The following is a 25,300-nucleotide window of genomic DNA, read 5'->3' as shown; positions in this document are numbered from 1 at the left end:
GACGGAGCGGCCAAAAAAACCCCCCAAAAAACAAAACAAAACCCCCCCACAGAATACCTATCCCATCACCCCGTACTACTTTAGCACAAAGGACATTATTTCCGGACACAAATTTCCCCTACAGCACCAAAGATACACCAAGCCCTGACCCTTGGGTCTCCTCACATCTCTAGTCACTAGTCCCCAAACCTCAATGACCCATTAATCTCTCCTAGTAAGTTCCATTAATGTAGGAAAAACCCAGGGACCTCCTCCTCTTTACTTGGGCCTCTCCCGGCGCAAAGTCTCTGCTGACTTTGGAATCGTGTTCGGAGGTTTTTGCTCCTGAAGTGAACTGCTTGTGGCAGGGCCCTCAGGTTGAGGGCTCTCAGGGAGCTTCTCAGCACAGTGTGGTCCCACAGTACAGCCCTAGTATAGATAAGGAGAGAGGATTAGGGATAGAATCCTTCTATTAGGGGCAGAATCCCAGGAAGTAAAGAATTTACCTTGATGTTTAAGAACTCAGAGAAATCTACAGTTCGCTTCCGGCAGCAGGACCAACCCTGATAACAAGAGATCCAGCTCAGCTTAGATTCCTGGCTATATTTCTTTTGCGAAATGCTCTTGCTATCCCCCCTTGCCTATTCCTCACCTTAAGTGCATCATGGAAGATTGGGACCCCAGGGTGATGGCAACAGGAATCTGTGGATACCGGTAGAAGGATCAAGGAAGGAAAGATACTATACCAAACATCACTTACCTTTTTTCCAGGTTTATATGCTTACAGTCTTTACGTATGATGTAAAAAAAATCAGTAAAGACTGAAAATCACTCAGACCAATTAAACTATGGCAGGTACACTAAATTTTTTTCTTTCTTCCTTTAACAGACTGCCCACAGCTGACAACTCCCCCAGCACTCACAGAGCTCCTGGCAAGGTCAGGATTACTCACCAGGAAGGTTGGTTTGGGGGTCAAAGTGCTGCCCACAGCCTTTGTTATGGCAGAGTAGAGACATGGAGGCGTTGGTAGAATTACTGAAAGGGTGTTTCAAGGAGTCTGGCTGCCGAGTGGGGAACACCTCTTAGTCTGGAGGCTTTTAGCTGCCTGGAAGGGCCAGCTGTTTCTATCTTTAGTTCAGGAGGCGTACACCTCCTAACATGGGCAAGGGAACTTCAATTGGTCTTCCCAGCCAATAAGAAAGAGCTCAGGAACATTTTAGCTCTGAGGCTCAAGAAAAAAGGATCAAGCAGAGTAGGGCTTGGAACTTGGGTGAGGTCAGCTAACCACTGCTGAGACGGTTTTAGATTTACCATGCCAATTCCAAGCCTCTGACATACCAGCAGCTGCTCAGAAATGAATACCAATTTTGAGCCCCCTCCCAGCTTGGTGAAGGTACCCCAATTCCTCCAGCCCATTTTCTCCCTCTTTCAGAGCAGCAGCTTTCCTCCCATCCTCATTACTTCTGTGTACCACCAATAGCCCCGGATCTTTGTCAACCACTTCAGTCATAGCATGAATCCAACCTCCCCATGTTTGCCTAGATGGATGATTAATACTTTAAGCAAAAGGTCATAAAGGATTATTCTTATAGCCTTGTGCTCATCTGAGACAGAACTCCCCTCCCTCCCTGCCCCTTCAAAAACAGCACAGAAAATTAAAAGGCTTAAAATGTATTTTAATAAGTTGATGTTGCATTACTTCATTTCTCAGAAAAACTCCAAAGGTATCAGGGACAAATCAATCATGGTACACCAATAAAAAATGCACAGCATAACTACCTAAGATAGGCAAAGCTAAGAGCTACTGTCTGACCTCCAGCATACAGCAACCCTATTCTCAAGATTGTACTAGGCCTATCAAGAAAAGCTGTGAACAGCAATATCATAGACACAAAAGGGCCATTTCTGGGTTGTCCTTACCCAAGAAAAAGATGGAGGCAAGTTTAACACAAGAATTTTTTTAAAGATATACTAAATGAAAATCTCTAAGAGAAAATGTCTTCCTTAGGACACGAAGGGGTAATATATGGGATATAACAGAACCGTATGTATGTTGTCTGTGACCTCTGTGGACATCTGCCTGAATTCCCACCTGGGAGTGAACGGAGCAATGGGGCCAAGGTCATTGGGGGATGTTTGGTTTTTGTGGTATATGTGGCAGTGTCTCTGGGATGGGGGGTGTAAGGACAAGAAAGCAAATAGAACAGGGTGGACAAAGTGGAATGATTAAGATTAATGGCCCTAACTGGATCCATTTTGTCATGGCTCCCCGCCCCTCAGGCTCTCAACAGTCACATGAGACTTTAGGAATGCACCACACAGAACTGGTTAGTTAAAGTATATACCACACAGAACTGATTTGTTAAATATCGCCCCTCCCTTACCCTCTGCCTCCAGCATACTCCCTAGAGTACTACAGGCAGGGAAGACCTAACTATTGGGAGGAATCCCTAACACTTTTCCAGGGTAGAATTCGGCTAGTCCAAAAAGGGTCCTTCTTTTAAGGGTTTTGGGAAACTAGACACTGCAATTTTATTAGTATCGGCGACGTTTGTTTGGAGCAAATTCAGCTCCAGGAGCTGCACGGTTGAATGCAGGAGGGGTTCCACCAATTGCCCCAATTCCTTCCATTGTAGCAGCTTGGCCAAAGCGTTCAGTTGTTGGTGGGGTCTTAAAGAGAAAGAGAGCAATGTTATAATAGAACCTATGCCCTAGCTTCCCACCCATCTGTAGTCCCTCCCCGGAGGCCATTTCCACCCAACTATTCAAGGCTCCTGATGGTAGGGTTGACCAAGCCTGTTTAGAACTCTAGTGGCTATCCCTAAAAGGAAAGTAGCCTGAAATACAGTCCTACCCAACCATCCTACCTTTAACTTTTTATCCGTATTTGTACATGCTAAGCAATATTACATACTAAATTCCTAGGCTGGATAAGTGCTAGCCAAGTCCTTTTTCCTGAAGCAGGTATATGGACGAGGGCAGGCCATCACTCTTCAGCAACCTTAAACCTATCTAATTTAAACATTTTGACAGCAGAACTAAAACCACCTCAGGATTGTATGAGCCATAAAGCTTTTGGACTCACATCTATTTTATGTGATAATGCCTAGCCTTTGTTGCCTTCCCTCCAAAGAAGAACCTGTTCCCCCAGGGTAGCAACTAAACAGTCAATTAAGACTACCCAGTCAGACAGTTATTTGCTTAACTCCTGAGTAAAATATAGTTTGAGACTGGGTTTGCACAAGACTCCAAAAAAGATCTTGAGGTAATATTTTATGGATAACAGTGATCCTAAAAACTGTTATCTGTAGCAAAATTGTGGCAGGCCCAGGGACCACGAAGGCAAAGTCCTTCCTCCTCCTATTACCATTTAGAGTTACTATAAGGCCCTGCAGTTTATTACCAATCCCAAGGTTCCATCTGGCATCATAGTGGCAGGTCCTGGAGGAGCTGGGGTACCAGCTGGCACAGGAGCAGGGGGCATAGCGCCTCTGTTGTTTATGCCCATAGCACCTAAAGCAGAGCAGTGTGATCAGTATAGGAAACAGAGATTGTCAGTCTTTTTATATGCCAAAGGAAATAATTCAAGATCTCTGGGCTAAGACATGTTACCCTCCCACCAAAATGATGCTCCCAGAAATGTCAAGCCTCTTAAATTTGGACTAGGTAGGAGAAGCTACCTAGTTTACCAGAGACAAGACAAAAAAGGAAATCAGAGCCATTAACCCGTTAAGTCCTTACCTCCCATAGCCATCTGGCCCATCCGTATCTCCTGCTCTCTCTGAAAAACAAAGAACACTCAAGACAGTCCACGACAGCACTGCATTCATTCTACCACAATCCATTGAGGCCCACATACTAAGGGAAGTAGACAGTGATAACACATCCTAAGTGCACTGAGACCAAGCTGAGGAAGAACATCAACAACAGCTCCTTGAACTCATTACAGCTGTACAATGAATTCAAGATTAGAGCTACTAGGACACAAGTCAGAGTTTCCTATTAGGAACAGAAGGAAAGATGAAAGAAAAGGAGAGACATAGCTGATTTCTTCTAGGGCTCCAACCTGTACAACTGCCAAGGACATCAGAAGACCAGTCAAGGCTGCTACAGGACTGGGTCTATCTGATCCTGCAGTCACTGAGTTTAAACGGCATACACTGGCCCCCCAGCTTTTCATCCTAAATTGCCTGTGAGGCAAAAAGAGCTCCTCTTCAAACCTTACCTTTCCTTCCTATGAATGCTTCTTTCTATAAGGAGTGTCATAGAATGGAAAAATTGGTCATAGCCTAGTGTGTTTTAATAGTCCTAGTGGACAATTCATGACGAGTTTTTCATATCATGGGCACACGGGAGATAATACCGCATCAGGGAATGTTCCCTTGAATCCTTCCTGCTGTCGTCGCATCATTTCTTCTTGTTGCCGCCGCATCTCTTCCTCACGGCGCCTGCGCTCTTCTTCCTGCCTACAGAGAAGTCACCAAGATATTTAAGCAGAGGCATTCCAAAACTCGAACAGATTATCTTAATAGGGGACTCAGCCAAGGAGATCAAGAGCCTACTGAAAACTATCATAGCTCTCCAGGAAACTCACTGTTAAATGTGCCCAGCCCTAAAACAACCCAGATGTGTCCTTCAGGGAAAAAAGTTCTTTCCCAAAGGAGCCAGTCTCATAAGACCAGCACTCAGCTGCTTTCCTCTTTAGCGCAGTCCCAGGAATTCCTAGAACCATGGGTACTTGAAACATCTCCCATCTAAAGGGAGAACTTGAGAAGCAGCCAGGAAATATTTGCCAACATATTTACAAATGCATGAGGTAGCATGGTGGTAGGAAACAGGAGAGAGACATTACATTTTAAAGTTGTCAGATAAAAAGGGGTGGAGAAAAGAGTTACCTGAGCTCCAGCTGCTTTCGCTTTTGCACTTCTTGGTTGTGCAGCTCTTCCATCCTCCTAAGTTCTTCTTGACGCCTCATCAAATCTATGAAAACAACAGACTGATTGAGAATATTCTTCATGCTCCTCATATAGGCCCAGTAATTTTCCATAAAGATAGATCCAGAAAGCAAAGGGGATATTTAATCCCTGAGTGGCCATCCGAGGTATCCAGATTCCAAAAATGAAGTCAAACCTATTATTTCCTTCTCCACAGAATCCAGTATCCTCTGCCACATCTCCAAGCTCATTTGCCTACCAAGATCAACAAAATATTTCAGAGAATAAAAGTTGAAGTTTAGGCCTTTCTCTACTGATTGATACAAAGAAACTCCTGAAAAAAGTTACTCTGTCCTTCTAGTTTTAAGACTTACAGGCCGATACTCACCCTGCCTCATTAGCATGACCTGGTGCTCATGGCGAGCAGCCTCCATCTCCATCTCCAGCTTCTCACGAGCTTCCTTAATGTTTCGGTCCACTTGGTCCTGCTGCTGCTTCTCCATCTCAATAAGTGCCTTCCAGCGCATGGCATACTCATACTCAAAGGAGCCAGGCTGTGCAAATCTGGGTGGCTGCTCTCGCTCCCTACACACAAGGTTCCTGGGTTACTAAAACTTTTGTCCAAGATTTTCCCAACGAAACACTACATTCCTCCCGAGGGCCAAGACAATGGCTGCCAGTGAACACATACAGCAAAGATGTGCCTCTTTTACACATCTCTTTACAAGCTTCCTTAAGAACAGGCAAACCCTAACAAGGAATGTCAGGACCACATACTTGTGAAATTGCTGGTTCTTTATAACCAGCTTCTCTGGGAGTCCCTCTTCATCATCTAACTGGTCCATGGGCTCCACAGTCACAGGTCGAGGAAATCTGGGAGAGAGACGCTCAGTGTTAATCAAATTATACAGGCACAGTGAACTAGTTAGGGGTCAGGACTAGACAATTAAACATACTTCTGAAGGGGTTTTTATACCCATTTCTAAGAAACCACGCCCTTTTAATGGCATTATGTAGAACCTGGGGTTGACAGGATAGAGTCAGGTTTCAGATCTCTGAACACAGTCTTTAAGTAGGTGGAGGACTTAAGTGCAGCCTTTATTTATTTTTTAATTTTATGTATTTTTTTGGCTGCATTGGGTCTTTGTTGCTGCGCATAGGCTTTCTCTAGTTGCGGTGAGCAGGGGCTACTCTGCGCTGTGGTGCGGGGGCTTCTCATCACGGTGTTTCTCTTGTTGCAGAGCACCGGCTCTAGGCACGCGGGCTTCAGTCGCTGTGGTGTGTGGGCTCAGTATTGTGGCGCATAGGCTTAGTTGCTCCGCGGCACGTGGGATCTTCCCGGACCAGGGATCAAACCCATGTCCCCTGCATTGCCAGGCAGATTCTTAACCACTGGGCCACCAGGGACGTTCCAAGTACAGCCTTTATATATGGTATCTACAGAACTCAAGGTAACAACTTGGGATAAATATTGAGAGATGCTACATGCACAAAACAACTTTTTAGAGTTCTAAAACTTCACCATAAGGGGAGATTTAACACTGATTAAATGACAACCTACTGAAAGACTGCAAAGGTTTATTTTTTAATCCTCATACCATTTCCATTAATTTAAGAGTACACTGAAAACTCTACTAGAGCTGAATTATATCAAAAGTCTTTAAATGAACACAGGAACATGGTTCTTAGAGGCTAACTCTCCAGACCACAGAAGTAGCATTTAAGGTATGTTTCTGAAAATGACCCCTCACTCACGTGGTTAGCAGGAAGGAGCCTTCACTGCATCTGTCCAGAGCTTTCCGAGCAGCTGGCTTCCCTGAGAATTCAACAATGCCTTTTCCTGAGGGCCTTCCTCGATCATCCACAATGACTACAGCCCTCTCCACCTGGCCGAACACAGAAAAGGCTTCCTCCAGCAGTTCATTGGACACATACTGAGGAAGGTTTCGGACTGTAAGGGATGCACTATGGCAGGCAAAGCGCACACGCAGCTGCTTTCCACGGAGCGGCATATTGTCCAGTTCCACTTTGGCAATCTCTGCTAGGGTTCGTGTTTCCTAGGAAGCAGAGGAAAGTCAGAATAACTCAGTTGGACAAAGACCACCTACAAAGCCATCAAGAGCCTCAAGAAGAATAGCTCAATGTCTCCAAAAAACCCCCAAAAACCCATGGCAACAAGCATACAAAGAAACATGGATAGAACTGGAAGAATGGAGTCAGGTGTTTCAGATAACTCTTTGGTTAGCCTAATTGCTCTGATGGCCTTGCAATGTATCAACTGGAAATTCTAGAGTTAATACCACTTACATGGTCACTGGTATCACAGGCTATTCTCTCAAGGGTTAACAGATCGTCTGGTCAAGAATGACCATCATAAAGCCTACCCTTACAATACAGCACCCAGAATTATTTTAATTTTTGCTAGCTACATACAAGTTTAACCAGAATCACTATGCCCTACAAGAGGTCTCTTTAGAACCACAGACCTTGATGGGACCCTCCACATTACTGAAGAGGAAGCTGAGCCCTAGAAAAAATGACTTGCCTATATAGTTAGTGGTAGATCTGGAATGAAGACTAGTTCTGACCATAACATCCAGTGATATTGCTAGCACATTATGTCCCTCATTTATGGAGATAGATAATGCCCAGAAATGTTTCCCCCATGCACTTAAACACATTTCCTAAATCAAATCAGATTTTAAAAAAAGATTTACACTTAATTTTTTTAAAAAAATAGATACAAATAAAACTGTTCCCTCAAGGTTTTGACGAATCTTAAGTGAGATAACATATGTGTAAGGGCTTTGGAAATAAATTATATAAACCTTGATCATTACTAAAATAAAAAGCTTTTTTCATTTTTTTGGGAAAAAATCTAATTTATTAAAATATTTGTGGGGGGCAGTAAATAGGAGAAGGGTAGAGATAAAACAAAATTAACTATGAGTTGATAGTTACTGAAGCTGGGTAATGAGTACGTGCAGGTTCATTATACTATTCTCCACTTCTCTATGTTTGAAATTTCCAAATTAAAACAAAAAAAGTTCCAAAGGGCATACTTTAGCCCCAGAGTCCTAGGCAAATAAACCTATGTTGTCCTTGAAACAAAACAAAAACCTATGAGGAAAAATTAAAATAAAATCTGCATTTTGTCCTGTTCCGCCAACTCTAAGCTTTTAATATCATCTGAGAATTATTTCTACTGCCTAACTTTCCATATCCATCATTCCCCAGCTTCCCCACCTTTTAGAGCATATGCTCTAAAAGCCCACAGTTGCTCACCAAGCGGATAAAGCCAAAGCCCTTGTCCTTATGAATGAAGACTTCGCCTGCCTTCCCATATTTCTCAAACAGTTTCCTCATTTCCTCCTCAGTGATGTCAGGAGGAAGATTGCCCACAAAGAGCCGGCTACGCTGGGTGAAGGTCTTCTCTCCTGGTTTCCTAAAATTCTTCAGGTCAATAGTCAAGCCTTCATCTGAGAGAAGACACATAGTCACATTCTCAAAGAGTTACAACTGCTGCTAGATGGGCGATATAATTGCTGTAGAGAAGTCAAACACCATTTCCCAATGGAGTCTATCCACTAACCACTTATTGGTAAATTGCACCTTAGAATGTGAAAGCAGTAGGCAGAGATCTGGGGAGACTTCTCAACAACTTTACTATGGGCCAGGAGCCACCCTGGACTAACTCAGAGACAGAAAGAGAAAATTAAGCAAGTCAAGGAGCCCTAGGTCAGAAGGGATCAGATTTTTACATTTAAAACATAATTGCTCCATTTCCCAATCCCTCACTAATCTTCATAACCTTAACAGTTCCCATTCTTTCAGGCTTGGGGTAATGGAATGAAAAGAATGAGTTAGGGAAGAGTATTCTTTGTAGGAATCTCTGGAAATAAAGAGGGTTGAGGTTGGTTGTAGTCTTAGAGGCACACAACAGGTGCTCAAAATTTGCTGAATGGATGGAAACATACCTTTAAAGACCTTTTACTCTGATTAAAAATGGGGTGGCACAGGGACTTCCCTGGTGGCACAGTGTATAGGACTCCGGGCTCCCAATGCAGGGGGCTCGGGTTCGATCCCTGGTCAGGGAACTAGATCCCACATGCATGCCGAGGCTGGGAGTTCGCATGCCACAACTGGGAAGCCTGCCTGCCGCAACCAAATAAATAAATAAGTATTTTTTAAAAAATGGGGTGGCACAGGCCCCAAGATAAAAGTATAATACTTAATACCAGACGACTTCTCCATTAAGTCTTAAAGACCTTTTCTATATTTTCTCTATGTACTACTAGTCATCTGATGATTACCTCTAAGAACCAAGCTCTGAGGTAAAACATGCAGCCATCTGTTTACCAACAGAATGTGCCAATGCAGCAAAGCAACCTGTACTCAACTGCTATCCTACATGTCTTCTCCTTATTTCAGAGAATCAGCCTTTTTCTATCCTAAGTATTAAGAGGTAAATAGGGAAAAGAACAACAAAGGTGTGCTACAAAGGCCCATTACTTTATAATCCCAAGAATCTAATCTAAAACTCAAGAAACTATTCCCAAGAAGGGACCTATTTCTACCCCATTACCTAGCATGTACTCACTTTGGCTGCTGGCTTGCTGCCCATTTGCAGGTATTGGTGGAGGTGGTGGCTGCTGCTGTTGCTGCTGGTGGTGCTGCTGATGGTGATGCTGATGATGTTTCCTTGGAGTGTGGTTTTGTTTCTCCAAGTTAAAAGTTTTATTGCTCTGCATTTTTGCACCCTAAAAAGGAATGGTAGAAGGTCAAATACATTCAGTGCTAAGAACACAATCAGCCTTCTTCCTGATGACTTGTATGTCATTAATCACCTTTGGTATTATTTTTAACAAGTATGGCAAAGGAGTACAATTCAAAAATCTAAAAACCACCAGCACTAGCAGTTATGTCGTACATATAAACTAGACAAGTACTAGATAAGAACAGCTTGCACTAGAATGACTTGAGGAAACTTCCAGTTCAATGACTATATGCATTAATAGGAAACTACTTTCCCAAAAGAATCTACTCCCTAAAAATTGGCCTTATCATAATATTAAAGCACACTTTAAAACACAATGACTGAAACAGATTCTAGTTATCACAAGGACTAATAATAAGTCGTGTTCTTCTCTGGTACCTTGCAGTCCTAGCCTACAGTAGATACTGTGGAATGAACAGCAGGAAAAGTATGGGCTGTGGAGTTAGATATACTTAGATTTGAAGCATGGTCTTAATACTTACTTACTAGCCATGTACTACTTAGTAAAATACTTCTGCACCAGTTTCTTAAGCTATTATAAAGGGAATAATAAAAATACCCACCTCTCAAAGTACCTATAAAGATTAATGAGTATGTGAAAACACTAGTTCTGTACTGGCATATAGTAAACACTTGGTAAATACTGCTATTAATCATAATGGAAAAATAAACGACTACCAAAGCAATAAAAGCAGCAAATACAAAAATATACAATCATAAAATCTTAAATTGTCATTTAAAAATCAACGTAAGGGAGTTCCCTGGTGGCCTAGTGGTTAGGATTCTGGGCTTTCACTACCGTGGCCACAGTTAAATCCCTGGTTGGAGAACTGAGATCCCACAAGCCACACGGTGTGGCCAAAAAAAAAAAAAAATCAGCATAAGATTAAATGAAAACTCCTGGTATAATCCAGACTGAATACAAAAGTTGATGGTTTTAAAATGGAAATTTCCTAATGGATCAGGTTAACAAAGTGAGGACCATCTTCCTCATCCAAAGGCAGTTCTCCAGGAAATTAAAGGGCAAAATCAATCCTGAATCTTTTCCCCTCAACCAAGGACCCTCCAGTCAGATTTAACTGAAGGAAAGATGCAGAAAAGGACCTTTTCCCTGAATACTCTATTATTAACATCATGATTCCTTTAAAATAAATTATATTCCTCAGATGAAAAAAATGTGACAAAAGCTTAATAACTGTTGATTTTGGATTATGGGTATATAAGAATACTTCTATGTGTATAAAAACTTTCTAATACATTTTATATCATATCCCACCAAAACTGAAAACATCAATGCAATTAAGTTCTGTATCCAAAAGTTGTTTCATAAGACAATAGGTAACAAGAGCCATCAACATGTTCCTATTCTTTTAACTCAGGAAATTCTATTTCCAGTAATTTATCCTAAGAATATCATTTTAAAATTTAAAACTACATCCATGATGGGCTTCCCTGGTGGCGCAGTGGTTGAGAGTCCGCCTGCCAATGCAGGGGACGCGGGTTCGTGCCCCGGTCCGGGAGGATCCCACGTGCCGCGGAGCGGCTGGGCCCGTGAGCCATGGCCGCTGAGCCTGCGCATCCGGAGCCTGTGCTCCGCAACGGGAGAGGCCGCAACAGTGAGAGGCCCGCGTACCAGAAAAAAAACAAAAAAAAAACAAAAAAAACCCAAAACTACATCCATGAAATACTCACTGTAATGGGCTTTCTGGTAACAAAAATGATAAAAATGACTTAGGTACCCAAAATTAGGGGCAGTGTTTTTAATAAATTGTGGTACATCCTATACAATGGAATGTTACACAGCACTAAAAATTATAAAGACCATGTAAATATGAAAAATGTTTGATGCTTTAAGAGGGGAAGTGTTTTTTTAAATGCATGAATGTAGATAAGAAACAGAAGGTGGGCAAAAATGAAATCTGTCCTGCTTGTAGGTTGATAATTTTTTTACTAATTTTTTAAACTAATTCATTCAACAAATATTCACTGAATGCTTACTATTTGCTAGGCACTATTCTAGGTGCTTGGGATGCCTCAATGAACAAAGCAGATTCTTGCCTTCAGCAGTGACAACCTTCCAGTGAGAGAAAACAATATACATAATAATTAAATTACACAGTACTTAAGAGGAGGTTAAGTGTAGGGGAAAATAAAGAAAAGGGGGCGGAGGGGGGAAAAATGGACAGGGAGTGAAAGGGGGAAGATTGCAATTTTAGATAGACCTGTGAGGTTAGCCTCACTAGAAACCTGACATTCAAGCCAAGACTTGAATTCTCTCATTTGTATCATTTCATCAATCTTTTGTTTCTCATTAATAAGGTACAAAATACACCTTTAACATAGAAAACGTAGAAATAAAAACAAAAATAAAGAAAACCCCAAAGACCCACCACTAAAAAAGTCACTGTCAACATTTTGGTATACCCATGTATTCTAAATGGTATATTCCATGTCACTAAATCTACATTTACCGTTAACGGACAAAGTATTCAGCTGTCAACCAAGCCCCTATTGTGTTGGGACACTTGGGCTGTTTCTAACTTTTCACCATTATAAACAATGCTCACAGCTAAATCTTGGGGCACCTCCATGACTAAATATTCTTCCCACAATTTCCATTTTTGCTTATTTACCTTCAAAACATACACTGTCATTTCAAAACTGCAATCATAAATGCACTGTTGTATATTCACCCTTTCCCCATTTCTATAGTGTCAACTTAATTATACTTTTTAATGGCTACATAAAGTCCAGTTGGACGTACACTAATTTACTAAACTGCTCCCTATGAGACATTTAGGTTGTTTTCAGCTTTTTCCTATTACAATGTTGAAATAAATACCTTCTTGCTTATAGCTTTCTGTTTATTTCCTTAGGATAAATTCTTAAAAATAGAATAATTAAATGCCTTTGTGACTCTTGCCACATAGTGTAACAACTTTAAACACCATGAATAAGTGTACCAGTTTCACAGCAAATGGGATATCTTAAAAAAATGTTTTTAAAAACGAGATATAAGAGTAGGAAATTAAAACACACAAAATTTAAAGTCTACCCCAGCTACAGGTGAGGATAGGTAAGTGGGCATTAGAATCAGATCTTTTCCTATTTGAGTCCCATGAATCAAACACCTCCCTTCCCCTGACCCCAAAGTGGCCTACAGCAGAAACTTGAATTATCCACAGCCATTTCTCCAACTAGTTCTTCTTACCTCTGGCTAGAATCCAAGGAGCCTCTTTTTTTTCCCTCCAGCCTTTAATTTAAGAGTCAGTGGCCCCAGCCTCAATACCCTGCATCCCATTCAGGAACCCACAATGTATATGTTAACAGAAATCCTTATAGAGATCCACTCAAAACTGAAATATTAAAAACTCTATGTTTACATCCTAACCACACCTCACCACTCCATTTCAAAAAAGGCCATTTTACAACTTAGTAGAAATGATCTCCTTGAGCACTGGGATGTCCTAAACCATTTAGAATTACTTCAAGGGAGGTTATTTTTGGTTTCAGAAAGTGTAGCCTGGTAGTTAAGATGATAATACCAGATATTTATTGACCACTATATGTCAGGCACTGTGCTAAGTCCGTATTATCTCATTTAATGCTCATAACTATCATTCCTCTGAATAAGAAAACTGATGCACATCCAAGGTCACACGAAAATGTGATGGAGCATGGAGTAGAACTCAGGTCTGTTGAACTCTAAAGCTCATACTCATCCCTATGCTACAAACTGTGTAATCAAGCTCACCTTGATTTTAAAGTTCAGAATGCAAAAAACTTACTAAAATGTCACTTAACCTCTGAGCCTCAGTTTCCTCACCTGTAACATCTATCTCACAGGGCTGGTTATTTTGACTAAATGAGGTCACGTAACACAGAAGTCACTTGTTCCTGTTGGCAACCACTACCCCTATTTCTACATATGGTGGGTGCTCCAGTTAGACAAATGTCATCAATTACATTCTTCCCCTGCTCTTCTGCATTCTAGCAAAAATTATTTTTACAACCAAACTGCCTACCTTTGTGTTGAATAAATGTCTCCATAATGCCAATCTTTATAATCTTTCCCTTCAGTTTTTTATTTCCCAAGCAGGCATTCAACGGTGAACATTAAATATTGTATAAATCACCTAAAACAGTGCCCACAAAGTAGCAAGTACTCAGTAAGTATTGTCCCTATAATGTACTTTTGATGATGACCACCAATATAATTTGGAAGTATGTGCAGGTATCTTGGTAATAAATTCACTGCCCCCTAACCACTGGGCCTCTGAGAAAAGAACAAAGCATAAAGATCAGCAGTAAGGATTTCTGTCTACTTATCTGCCCTTAAGTCTAACCCTGATGGACTTTCTTGAGAGAAAACACATATTTATGTTAGAAAAACTGGTGCTATTTGCAACACAACTGCACAAATGTTGTGCAGGTACAGGACCAAACACTACATCACATACATCTGAAATCTAAATAAATGTCCCCTTAATTTTCAGGAAAAGGATCAACTTTTTAAGTGAAAACTGTGGGGCTAAATCTAGTAAAAATCTGCCAGATGGAGATGGCTGCCTGGATGTGGACCAGCCTGAAAGCTGTAGGAGGCACTGGCATGGTAAGGTCCTTTCCTAAGAGTCTCTTAGGACCTTCAGTAATAAGGAAGTCGGACAAAGAAACAATGTAAATGCAACCAGTACCCTCCCATTAGAGTTGCCAGATGCATCAAATAAAAACACACTACAGTTAAATTTGAATTTAAGATGTTAAAAAATGAATGATTTTTAGTTTAAGTCCCATGCAACGTATACTAAAAAATAATCTGTTGCCTACGTGAAATTCAAATCTAACGGCATGTCCTGTATTTCATCTGGCAACTCTACCCTCTACACCTACCTCAACTTCCACTGAAGATAGCAAAGTGCCTCCCAGTCCTCTCTAACCTCGACTTCTCTGTTAAGAACACAAAGAAAAGCATCAATTTACGACAATAATTTTTCCAAATGTAAAATACCCGATAGAAAATCCATAACATTCACTTTCATTTTAAAAAGTGATGTCATAGATGGGTCGAGTAGTCAAAAAAAAAAAAAGCCTCCAGGAACCTGCCTAGGAAAGCGGCGAGGTCTGGACTAGCAGATGAACTTCCCTTCTAAGAGTTTCGCTAAAAAAACATCGCTGGGGGGGGGAGCGCTTTCTCCTCCGGAATTAATGGCCTCAAGAGGTCGAGAGGAGGAGCACCCGACAAAGCGCCTCCTCCTGCAGCCGCGACTTCAGGGCTCTCGGATAATAGACCCCACACCCTCAGGCCCAGGTCGGCTCAAGGGCCGGGTAACTTACTGACAGGGCTCAGATTCCAAGATGTGTCGCACAAAGAAAAGAGGCGGGAAGGGAAACGGGAACCAGGTTAAAGCCGAAGGCGAGGCGAGGGGAGAGAGATGGGCCCCCGCGGGTGGGCTGAGGAGGCCGTGTGGCGGCGGGGACAAGGCCTCAAGAGGCCTCGGAACGAACGGCCCAACTCCCTCCAAACCCAGCCTCGCTCTCGCCTCTATCTTCACCGATTGTCGCGAAAAATCCTACTCCCCTCTCGAACAAGAACTAAGTAGTCCCCAAACTCACCCTCTACCGACTGTTTTCTCCTCAGAGTAAAGGCGACGCTACACGGCCTCTACCGTCCCGAGAAAAGAGCGCGCGACCGCCGGAAACCAGACGACGGAGCTCGGTGGCTCCCAAGGGCTACAAAGTGGCGTTCTCTATTGGTTATCTGACTTGTCAATCAACGTTTATCTCCAGAGGCGGAATCGGTTTTCCACGATTTCTTCGATCTTATTGGCTACCGAATGCGAAAGACTTGAGTTCGTGTGAACGACAGATGGGGACAAAGAGCGAGGCTTTGTACCGAGTGCGCATGCGCAAGTTGCGTCCGCTAGAGGCGGAAAAGGAAGGGGGGAGGGGGATAAACGGTTGGAGGGAGAGACATCAACGGACTGACTGAAAGACCGAAAGACCAACTGATGGGAGGGGGAAAGGAAAGGGGAAAAAAGGGAGAGAGAGTAAAGTGGAAAGAGAGTGAAACAGAAGGGGAGAAAATATGCGCGTAGGCGTGCTCTGAGAATTCCTGCACTGCGCCTGTACAAGCAGCTAGAGTAACAATGTCATTGTATTCAGTGTAGTAGATCTAGACTTTTCCTACTGAAAAAATGCCCCGCCATGTTTCTTTTTTCACACTTTCTCATTAGGGCTTGCACTCTGACACTCCTTACTTAATCTGATTTTCTAGTTGCTTCTCCTGCTGCCAGGTTTACTCCTAAAGCCCAGCTGAAATAGTCATCACTATGGCTATGGTTATAGAAAGGGATGGGGGAGGGGGGATCGATACTTTAGTCTCTGTGTGATTACAAAGAACTGTAACCAGTACCCTCATTTCCATGGTAACCAGCGAACCCAGCAGTCCAAACATCACTATTCCCATGATTTACAGAGAGACTCAACAGGTGTCATCATTGCCATGGATACATTGTAGGCCTCCAGATCAGACTGATTCTATATTCCAAAGGATGCCAATTAGGTAATCACCTTTATTTTTCAGTACCGCCTAAGCAGCCCTGTGGTTAATCAAGGGCTACAACACTCAAGTGATAGGTGTTTGTAGTTAATTCCCACTAATTAACTAATTCACACTCAAGGTTTCAGAGTGTTCCGACTGGCGCCACCTTATGTGGGGACACAGTGATCTAGAGCCTGTCTAGAACCTTCTGCAATGGCAGAAATGTTCTATATCTGCTCTGTTCAATACAGTAGCTACCGGCCATATGTGGCCATTGAGGGCTTGAAATATGACGAGTGCAAGTGAGGAACTGAATTGTTAATTCCATTTCATTTTAATTAGCTAAAATTTAAGTAGTCACATATGGCTAGTGGCTACCATATTGGACATATCTAGACCAATGGAATTGTTAATTTTGAGAATAAATAACACCTCTATTGTGAAAAAAGAATTCCTCTATTCTGAAAAAGCCATTTTTTCTTGCTTACAGAAAAAAAATTCAAACAATACCCAAAACTAAAAAGAGAAAAGTCTCTCCCTCTATTCATCCCAGTGATTACAATTATGACATTATTGCATTTCTATTTTCTATGTTTGTACTGTCCTGGTCAAAGGGAAAACTTCATACCTTTTTATACATGTAGGGTTAAGCTATACATACTTTTCTGAGCCATGACTTTCTCACTTAAAATACTTTAGCTATCTTTCCATATAAATGCATAAAGATCTATGAGGACTTTTCATATCTAATATTTTAGAGACTCCAGCATGATGGTTTCTAGTATCTGTTAAGTGAAAAAATACATAGTTACAAAAAAGCTACTATGGGACTTCCCTGGTGGCGCAGTGGTTAAGAATCTGCCTGCCAATGCAGGGGACATGGGTTTGTGCCCTGGTCCAGGAAGATCCCACATGCCGTGGAGCAACTAAGCCCAGGTGCCACAACTACTGAGCCTTCGCTCTAGAGCCCGCAAGCCACAACTACTGAGCCTGCATGCCACAACTACTGAAGCCCCCACACCACAACTACTGAAGCCTGCGCACATAGAGCCCATGCTCGGCAACAAGAGAAGCCACTGCAATAAGAAGCCTGCACACCGCAACGAAGAGTAGACCCCGCTCGCTTGCCGCAACTGGAGAAAGCCCGCGTGCAGCAACGGAGACCCAATGCAGCTATAAATAAATAAATAAATAAATAAATAAATAAATAAAGCTACTATGGATTCAATACCATTTTAATGAACTTATACTTTGTTACATTGAAAAACTAAAATAACAAATGAAAAGAAAAATTGTTGTACTTTTGTGTAGCTCCCCAAGGCAATCACAACATAAGCAGAGAAATGTTAATGTAAACAAATAATTTCAATACTGTAGGCAAATAAAATAATAGTATCATATTAGAGGTAAAGATAGCTCTGCTTGAGTGGATCAAGAATGCCTTCACAGAAAAGAGCACCTTTGAATTGGGTCTTAACTAAGAGGTTGAAGTCAGAGAGATCAGTGTGCAAAGGGTCAGAGACAGAATGACCTATGTTTTAGGTAATTTGTCATGGCTGAAGAGAAGTGGGGAGGCTGAGTGACAGGAAATTAGGCTAGAGAGATAGACATAGGCCAAACAATTAAGGGCCTGTGCCATGCTTAGAATTTTTTACTTTAATCTGTAGGTGGGGCTTCCCTGGTGGCGCAGTGGTTGAGAGTCCGCCTGCCGATGCAGGGAACACGGGTTCGTGCCCCGGTCCCGGAAGATCCCACATGCCGTGGAGCGGCTAGGCCCGTGAGCCATGGCCGCTGAGCCTGCGCGTCCGGAGCCTGTGCTCCGCAACGGGAGAGGCCACAACAGTGAGAGGCCCGCGTACCGCAAAAAAAAACAAAACAAAAATCTGTAGGTGATGGAGAGATATTGAAGGGTTTTGTAAAAATAATGTTTTTTTTTCTGATTTTAAAAGTAATATATACTTATTGAAGGAAACATTCAAAACTACACAGAAGTATATTGGGCTTCCCTGGTGGCACAGTGGTTAAGAAAAAGAGAATAACTTTCTGGTTAAATTCCCTGACATCCTTGTCAACAAGGTGTTGAATTTTTTAAACTAGTCCCTTATCAGCTCTATAGATGTGGTCCATGAGTTTCGGTGGACGTGTTTTCATGCCTTCTTTTAAAAGCAAAATAAAGTTAGTCCCTTCTGGCCACTGTTAACTTCCACTGAGAGGCTACAAAAGTGCTAGCAACTACAGATACTTTTTTAATGTGTACTGACTGAAATCCCAAAGAATAGCAAGCCCTTATTTTATGAGGCTTTCACTGATGCTGTGTGTCCCCCCACCAAATGCACACTTTATGTTATGAACAAGAAGATCCTTTACCTGGTGTGGATTCATTGCTAATCTATGCTAGGAAAAAAAATATACCACTGGAAAATGCATTGAGGAAGTCAGCTGAGACTAATATACTCACACTTATGGTTTTTCGTTTCATTACTACTCAGTATACTGAAGCATATTGTTCATGTTGAGGACAAGTAGATTGGTAAAGGGAATGAATTAAAAGACATTTATAGGTCTCATATTTTATAACTGGTAAATTACCTCTGTTTAAAATCATATGCTTTGTGGCCACCTTGAGGGGTGGGATAGGGAGGGTAGGAGGGAGATGCAAGAGGGAGGAGATATGGGGATATATGTATATGTATAGCTGATTCACTTTGTTATACAGCAGAAACTAACATACCATTGTAAAGCAATTATACTCCAACAGATATGTTAAAAAAATCATATGATTTCATGAAACAGACTGTTTTTTTGTCTCCTTTTTTAAGTTTTATTTTTATGTTTTAAATTTATTTATTTATTTATTTTTGGCTGCCTTGGGTCTTCGTTGCTGCCTGTCGATTTTCTCTAGCTGTGGCGAGCACAGGCTACTCTTCGTTGCGGTGCGGGGGCTTCTCATTGCGGTGGCTTCTCTTGTTGTGGAGCATGGGCTCTAGGTGCGTGGGCTCCGTAGTTGCAGCGCGCAGGGCTCTAGGGTGCATGGGCTTAGTTGCGCCACGGCACGTAGGATCTTCCCGGACCAGGGCTCGAACCCGTGTCCCCTGCATTGTCAGGCGGATTCTTAACCACTGCACCACCAGGGAAGTCACAACTACCAGTTACCTACCCAAGAGAACTGAAAACGTGTTCACATAAAAGCTTGTAAAAGTGAATGTTTATAGCAGCGTTATTCATAACAGCCAAAAGGTACATCAACTGATGAATGGTTAAGCAAATACGGTATATCTGTACAATGGGATATTATTCAGTCATAAAAAAGTAATGAAGTTCTGATACATGCTACAACATGGATGAATCTTGAAAACATGCTAAGTGGAAAAAGCCAGTCACAAAAGACCACATATTATATGATTCTATTTATATGAAATGTTCAGAATAGGGGAATCTATGGAGAAAAGAAGTAGAACAGTGCTTGCATAAGGCTTTGGGAGATGGAGAGATGGGGGAAGATAGCTAAAGGGTACAAGGTTTCTTTCTTTCGTTTTTTTTTTTTTTTTTGTGTGTGTGTGTTACGCGGGCCTCTCACTGTTGTGGCCTCTCCCGTTGTGGAGCACAGGCTCCGGACGCACAGGCTCAGCGGCCACGGCTCACGGGCCCAGCCGCTCCGTGGCATGTGGGATCCTCCCGGCCCGGGGCACGAACCCACATCCCCTGCATCGGCAGGCGGACTCTCAACCACTGCGCCACCAGGGAAGCCCATAAGGTTTCTTTTTAAAATGATGAAAATGTAAAATCGACTGTGGTCATTAATGGTTGCACATATCTGTGAATATACTAAAATCCATTAAGTTGTATATTTTAAATGGGCAAATTGTATAGTATATGAATTGTATCTCAATAAAGCTCTTATATTAAAAAAAGAAAGTATAAGTGGGATCTAAAGAAGTAATAATAATCTAAGTTGATTTCCCAAGGGACAGCACCATAGCAGAAAGTCCTGTAGAGATCCTGGAACCCATATAGACCCTAGGGTGTGTGTCTCATAAAGTCAGTTGACCACCTGTGGAGTAAACTAGGATATGTTGCCTCCCAAATTGGGAGAGATGTTTGGACAGGAGAGAGTGAATGTTAAAGAGTGGCGTGTAGTCAGAATCACACTAAATCAGACTGCCGCCATTGGACTTGCTGATAAGGAGGAATAGGCGCGCTTTTACTACATTTCACTCATTTTTCTTCGTTTTTTTAAAATTTTCAAATAATATTGTGTTTTAAAAATTTCTTAGCAATACAAAAAGAATTTTGCTCTCAAAAGAATATTCATTTGATAATTTTCACTGAAGCAGTGTTATTGACTCTGCTTCTGCTTAATTTTTACTGAAGTATAGTTGATTTACAATGTTGTGTTGATTTCTGCTGTACAGCAAAGTGATGCAGTTATTCATATATACACACTCTTTTTTTAAACATCTTTATTGGAGTATAACTGTTTTACAATGGTGTGTTACATCTCACACTCTTTTTTATATTCTTCTTAAAATTATTTTTATTTATTTTTGGCTGCGTTGGGTCTTTGTTGCTGTGTGCGGGCTTTCTCTAGTTGCGGTGAGCGGGGGCTACTCTTGGTTGCGGTGCGCGGGCTTCTCATTCTGGTGGCTTTTCTTGTTGTGGAGCATGGGCTCTAGGCACGTGGGCTTCAGTAATTGCAGCACACGGGCTCAGTAGTTGTGGCACGCAGGCCCTAGAGCACGTGGGCTTCAGTAGTTGTGGCTCGCGGGCTTAGTTGCTCTGAGGCATGTGGGATCTTCCCAGACCAGGGATGGAACCCATGTCCCCAGCATTGGCAGGTGGATTCTTAACCACTGTGCCACCAGGGAAGTTCCTATATTATTTTCCATGATGGTTTATCACAAGATATTGAATGCAGTTCCCTGTGCTGTACAGTAAGTAGGGCCTTCTTGTTTATCTATTCTATATATAATAGTTTGCATCCGCTAACCCCAAACTCCCACTCCTTCCCTCCCCAACCCCCTCCCCCTTGGCAACCACAAGTCTGTTCTTTATGTCTGTGAGTCTGTTTCTGTTTCATAGATAGGTTCGTTTGCATCATATTTTAGATTCCACATATACGTGATATCATGTGGTATTTGTCTTTCTCTTTCTGACTTACTTCACTTAGTATTTCATCTCTAGGTCCACCTATGTTGCTGCAAATGGCATTATTTCATTCTTTTTAATGGCTAAGTAGTATTCTTCTTTTTAAAGATAAAAATGAAGATTCCTTATCTTTGCCTGCCTGCCTTTGCTCCCCTCTTGCTTCACTCTTACCTCTTTCCTTATACTATAGAAATATTACTACAATTTGATTTCATTGAGGCTTTTTTTCCCCTCTCTCTCCCTTATTCATGCATCCACCAATTCATCCAACAAACATTATCAGGGACTATGCTAGATGCTGGAGATAGAGATGAGTAAGAACTGGTCCCTATTGTTGAGGAGCTCACAGTCTAGCATTTCCCCAAAGTCTCTCTAAATGCATATTTCCTTTTCTTCATTCCATGGTACTTTAGAATGGTATAAGGCATTAAATAAGAATCCATATGTTTCCAGAGTCGGTTCTAAAGAGTGAACTTCACTCTAATCAAATGGCTGCCAAATAGTATCTCCAATTGTTTGATCAAGTTACATGTAGCCTTGCCTGTCATAAAAAAATAATAAAAGTTTGACATCCAGTGTAGTTAAGTAAAGCATGGCACATGCAAATGATGGAATAATATACAGCCATTACAATTATGTTGTAGAACATATTGTACAAGATAATTCCAATTTTGTAAAAAAAAAGTATGCAAAAAGAAAACAAAGGACTGGAAGGATATACATCAAAAAGAGTAGTGGTTATCTCCAGGTATGATGGATAGGATAAAAATGATCATTGCTTTCTTCTTCAGACCTTCTATGCTTTCCAAAAATTTTACAGTGAACATTTATATTTTTGTAATCAGAAAAGTATATACATAATTAAAATGAAAGAACTCTCATGAAGACAGGGACTGAGTTTTTACCTGTCTTAGAGTATTTACAGAGCTTTAGGAGTGCTTTATAAATGGTGAATAACAAGTAACAGAATTGAGTACTATGCCATAAATGTAACAAGGCTGAAAATGAGAGTGTTGAATTGCAGGCCACACTCTTACTCAACACCTTCCCTATCATCCCCTATCAGCCCATTTATGTTAGAGCTTTTCATCTGTGGCTGATACATACTCAAACCTATCAACTATGGGCACTCTTGGCTTACTCAAAGAGAAAAAGTAGATATTTATTTTAAGGACATGAAGGTTCCAGGGTGTGAAGTCCCAAACCTTTCATAAGTCAGCTCTATTTCTCTTATAATAGTAACAAGTATCTATTAAACACCTGCTATATGTCAGGCAAGTGCACACCTCAATCTTAGTAGCATTGCTATGCGGTATCATTATCCCCAGTATTTCTTTCCAGTCTTTTTCTAAGTATACATGTATATAGAATTTCTCTACAAAGTTGGTATCATATTTTAACTCCTGTAAAAAAATGTAACATTATATCTGGAGCGTTTTCATGTCTCATTTGCTTTTTTAATAGACTTTATTTTTTAGAGTAGTTTTAGGTTTGCAGCAAAATAGTAATTTGTAGTAATGGTTGTTAATTACTACATCCATTGTATGAATATAACCAAAATTGATTTGATCAATTTTCTATTGTACATTTAGATGGTTTTCTTATCTCTGTTTTAAAGATGAGAAAAATAAGACCTGGTGACTTGACAAGAGACAAATCCAAAGTCAACTGGTTAAAAAGCAGGCAGAGTTGAGATTAGAATTCTGGTCTATCTGTCTCCAGAACTCACACACATTGCCTCTGAATACACCATCAGCCCCCTTTAGATTGTCTCCCCTCAATTTGAAACCAGGCATTCTCCACAACCAGAGCAGTCAAGGATCTAAGCATGTGTTGAGAAGTGCAGGCAATACAAAAGAACGACGTGACCCAACTGAGATGGAACAAATTGAAAATGCAAAAGGAGGTACAGGGACACAGAAATAAGCAGAATGTGTGAGATGGGTACACAGTATACTGGTTAAGATAAACAAAAAGCTGCATTTGGGAAACCTAAAGGGGAAAACTCTTGCTTTTATCTCTGTATATAGGAGAGAGCAAAGATAACCTCAAGGCCATGGGGGGAGCCAGGAAGGATAAGGTTTCTGAGAAAGTGAATGAGACAAGGGAGGATAAAACTCCGGAGGACTACAAGGCTAGGAGAGGCGGCATAGTGTGGGAAGGAAGAAAGGCCCAGGGCAAAGAGGCAGGCCAGAGCAGGCACTGGACACCAAACCTAAAAGTGTGATGGGACTCCCTTCCAGCCTGAGCCTCTTCTAGTATCTCAGATACTAAATACTCTCCAGCACTTAGGGGTCGGAGGGGGAAAGTGGAGAAAGCGGGGATTGTAAAGTGCTCTAACTCTAATGGGGACTGAGAATGGATCCTGGCACACATTTTTTAAAGCCAGTAGGCCTAATGCTAATGCCCCCTCCCCCTACCCCACTTCCCTAGCTTCAACCCCAGCCACACCCACACGCTAAGGACCATCCAGGAGGGGGAGTGTGTGTGTGCGCGCGCGCGTGCGTGCTCGTGCCTAAGAGAGCCTGAGAGACAGAGACAAGACAAAAAGAGACCGGGAGAGAGAGAGTGCGCGCCAGAGTGGGGGGGGGAGAGAGAGAGGGACAAGGACAGAAAGAGGGAGGGAGGGAGGGAGACAGAGACAGAGAGACAGAGAAAGGAGGAAGGAGAGCTGTCGGCCTCGGTGAGGAAAACTACTGAAGAGATAACGCTGGGGGCTCCTGCGCGAAGACTCAGGGAGAAGATCTCAGAACTTACCCTAAGACCGTGGAAGGAGTGGGGGAGTGTCTTTGCAGGACCTGGTTTTGGGGTCATCAGGCAGTAACGGTTACTGCATAGGCGTTGTCACTGAGCCAGAGCCATTTAACTCGCCCTAGGTGGCTGGAGACCAGGCTTAAGACACCCCACAACTCTGAGTCTCAGAATGGTTAGGGGGGCCCGAGGCTGCAGACAAGGGGAGGAGGGGCACGTGAGGGTTGGGTCACTGCCTCCCTCCACCCTTCGCTGTCACTCATTACCCCAACAGTCGCCCAGGGGGCGGGCCCCGGAGAGGTGGGGTTGGGGGGGAGGGTAATCTTGGCAGGCGCCTGCGGCATGGCGTAGGTAGGGACTGTTGAGGGGGGCGGACGCCGAGGGGTTGAACACGAGTGGGAAGCGGAGAGAGACACGGGGAGGGGGAGGGGACCGGGAACCATTTGAATGAGAGGAGGGGATCACGGGTAGAGTGGGCTCCAGGAGGTAGGGCGGGCACGGGTGTTGACGGGGGCCAGACTCTCAAGCCAGGTAAGGGAAGCAGGTGCGTAGATCTGTTTTTTGTGGGTTAGTGTACTCGGCCCTTTGGTGGAGAGGGAGTGCCGCCTTCCCCGGGGGCGGGCTTCCAAGCTCCGGAGGCTAGCTTTTCCTCCTCAACTAACGGGGCCCCGGGCGGGGGCTCAAGCTCCATCTCCAGTGCCGATGTTCCACTCCACAATTTCCAGGCGTCCACTGGGCTGGGAGTCTCGCGCCGGGGGCCGGCGCTGTCTCGCGAGCCCCCTCCTCGAGCCAGCCAATGGGGTTGGTTGTTGGCGCCGCCCGCCCGCCTGGTGCAGAGCGCTGGGCGCTGTGAGCGGCGCTGCCATTTAAAGGGGCCGCGACCCCTGTCCCGGCTGCTAGGGAGGGAGGTGGAGAAGGAGCGCGGGGCCGTCGCTGTCTGCAGTTCTAGGCTTGTAGCCGTTACACTAACCCTGCCGCAGGTAGGGGTCGAGCCTGATCAAGCCGAACCGAACCTGCAGGCGGGTTCTCGCAGTAGCCGGGAGGGGGGTCTAAGGAGAGATCGTAGCTCCAAAATGTCTTCCTGTAAATGCCTGAGGTGGGGGGTGGGCAACAGGAGAAGGAGGACTGGGGGAGCAATAGGAAAGGGGGACTGGGCTGAGGAAGTGTGCGAC

At 42.8% G+C, this 25,300-nt stretch overlaps 3 protein-coding genes across 12 annotated transcripts in view; 1 reads left to right on the top strand and 2 right to left on the bottom strand.

Annotated features, from left to right (window-relative positions):
• Positions 1-1,290, bottom strand: part of ITGB1BP2 (integrin subunit beta 1 binding protein 2) — a 31,984-nt gene extending 30,694 nt beyond the window's left edge. Inside the window, exons 1-4 of one of the 2 annotated variants that reach the window (XM_028482829.2) lie at positions 933-1,290; positions 632-681; positions 486-542; positions 263-408 (exon numbers count right to left, since the gene is read on the bottom strand). In XM_028482829.2, the coding sequence (XP_028338630.1) occupies positions 263-408; positions 486-542; positions 632-681; positions 933-996 (317 nt within the window). In that variant the 5' untranslated portion in view covers positions 997-1,290. The remainder of the gene's footprint in view (positions 1-262; positions 409-485; positions 543-631; positions 682-932) is intronic. The other variant, XM_007122088.3, reaches the window with a different exon arrangement.
• A 345-nt stretch (positions 1,291-1,635) lies between these two features.
• NONO (non-POU domain containing octamer binding) lies at positions 1,636-24,238 on the bottom strand. Of its 4 annotated transcripts, none has more exons than XM_007122087.4 (12): positions 15,305-15,395; positions 14,582-14,638; positions 9,515-9,674; positions 8,200-8,393; positions 6,670-6,971; positions 5,692-5,787; positions 5,303-5,499; positions 4,876-4,960; positions 4,344-4,446; positions 3,722-3,761; positions 3,384-3,493; positions 1,636-2,650 (listed from the first exon to the last, which is right to left on the bottom strand). In XM_007122087.4, exons 3-12 carry the CDS (start codon positions 9,663-9,665, stop codon positions 2,516-2,518), a joined length of 1,413 nt encoding a protein of 470 aa, XP_007122149.1. In that variant the 5' UTR covers positions 9,666-9,674; positions 14,582-14,638; positions 15,305-15,395; the 3' UTR covers positions 1,636-2,515. The 4 variants fall into 4 exon arrangements, with proteins under 4 accessions (XP_007122149.1, XP_028338285.1, XP_028338284.1 ...); XM_028482484.2 differs by lacking the exon at positions 14,582-14,638 and adding an exon at positions 11,690-11,765 and having other exon boundaries at positions 15,305-15,390; XM_028482483.2 differs by lacking the exons at positions 14,582-14,638; positions 15,305-15,395 and adding an exon at positions 24,135-24,238.
• A 233-nt stretch (positions 24,239-24,471) lies between these two features.
• The window catches only part of ZMYM3 (zinc finger MYM-type containing 3), a 15,104-nt gene continuing 14,275 nt past the window's right edge, over positions 24,472-25,300 (top strand). For 4 of the 6 annotated variants that reach the window (XM_024131106.3, XM_028482645.2, XM_028482646.2 and 1 more), the window contains exon 1: positions 25,012-25,108. The gene's annotated coding sequence lies outside the window, so the exon portion shown is untranslated. Of the gene's footprint in view, positions 24,480-24,652; positions 24,673-25,011; positions 25,109-25,300 lie in introns of those variants that run through there. The other 2 variants (XM_028482644.2, XM_028482643.2) reach the window with 2 other exon arrangements.

This window comes from Physeter macrocephalus, chromosome 21 (genome assembly GCF_002837175.3).
Source record: "Physeter macrocephalus isolate SW-GA chromosome 21, ASM283717v5, whole genome shotgun sequence".
NCBI lineage: Eukaryota > Metazoa > Chordata > Mammalia > Artiodactyla > Physeteridae > Physeter > Physeter macrocephalus.
The sequence above is the reverse complement of the archived record's forward strand: the minus strand, read 5'-3'. Positions and strand labels throughout refer to the sequence as shown.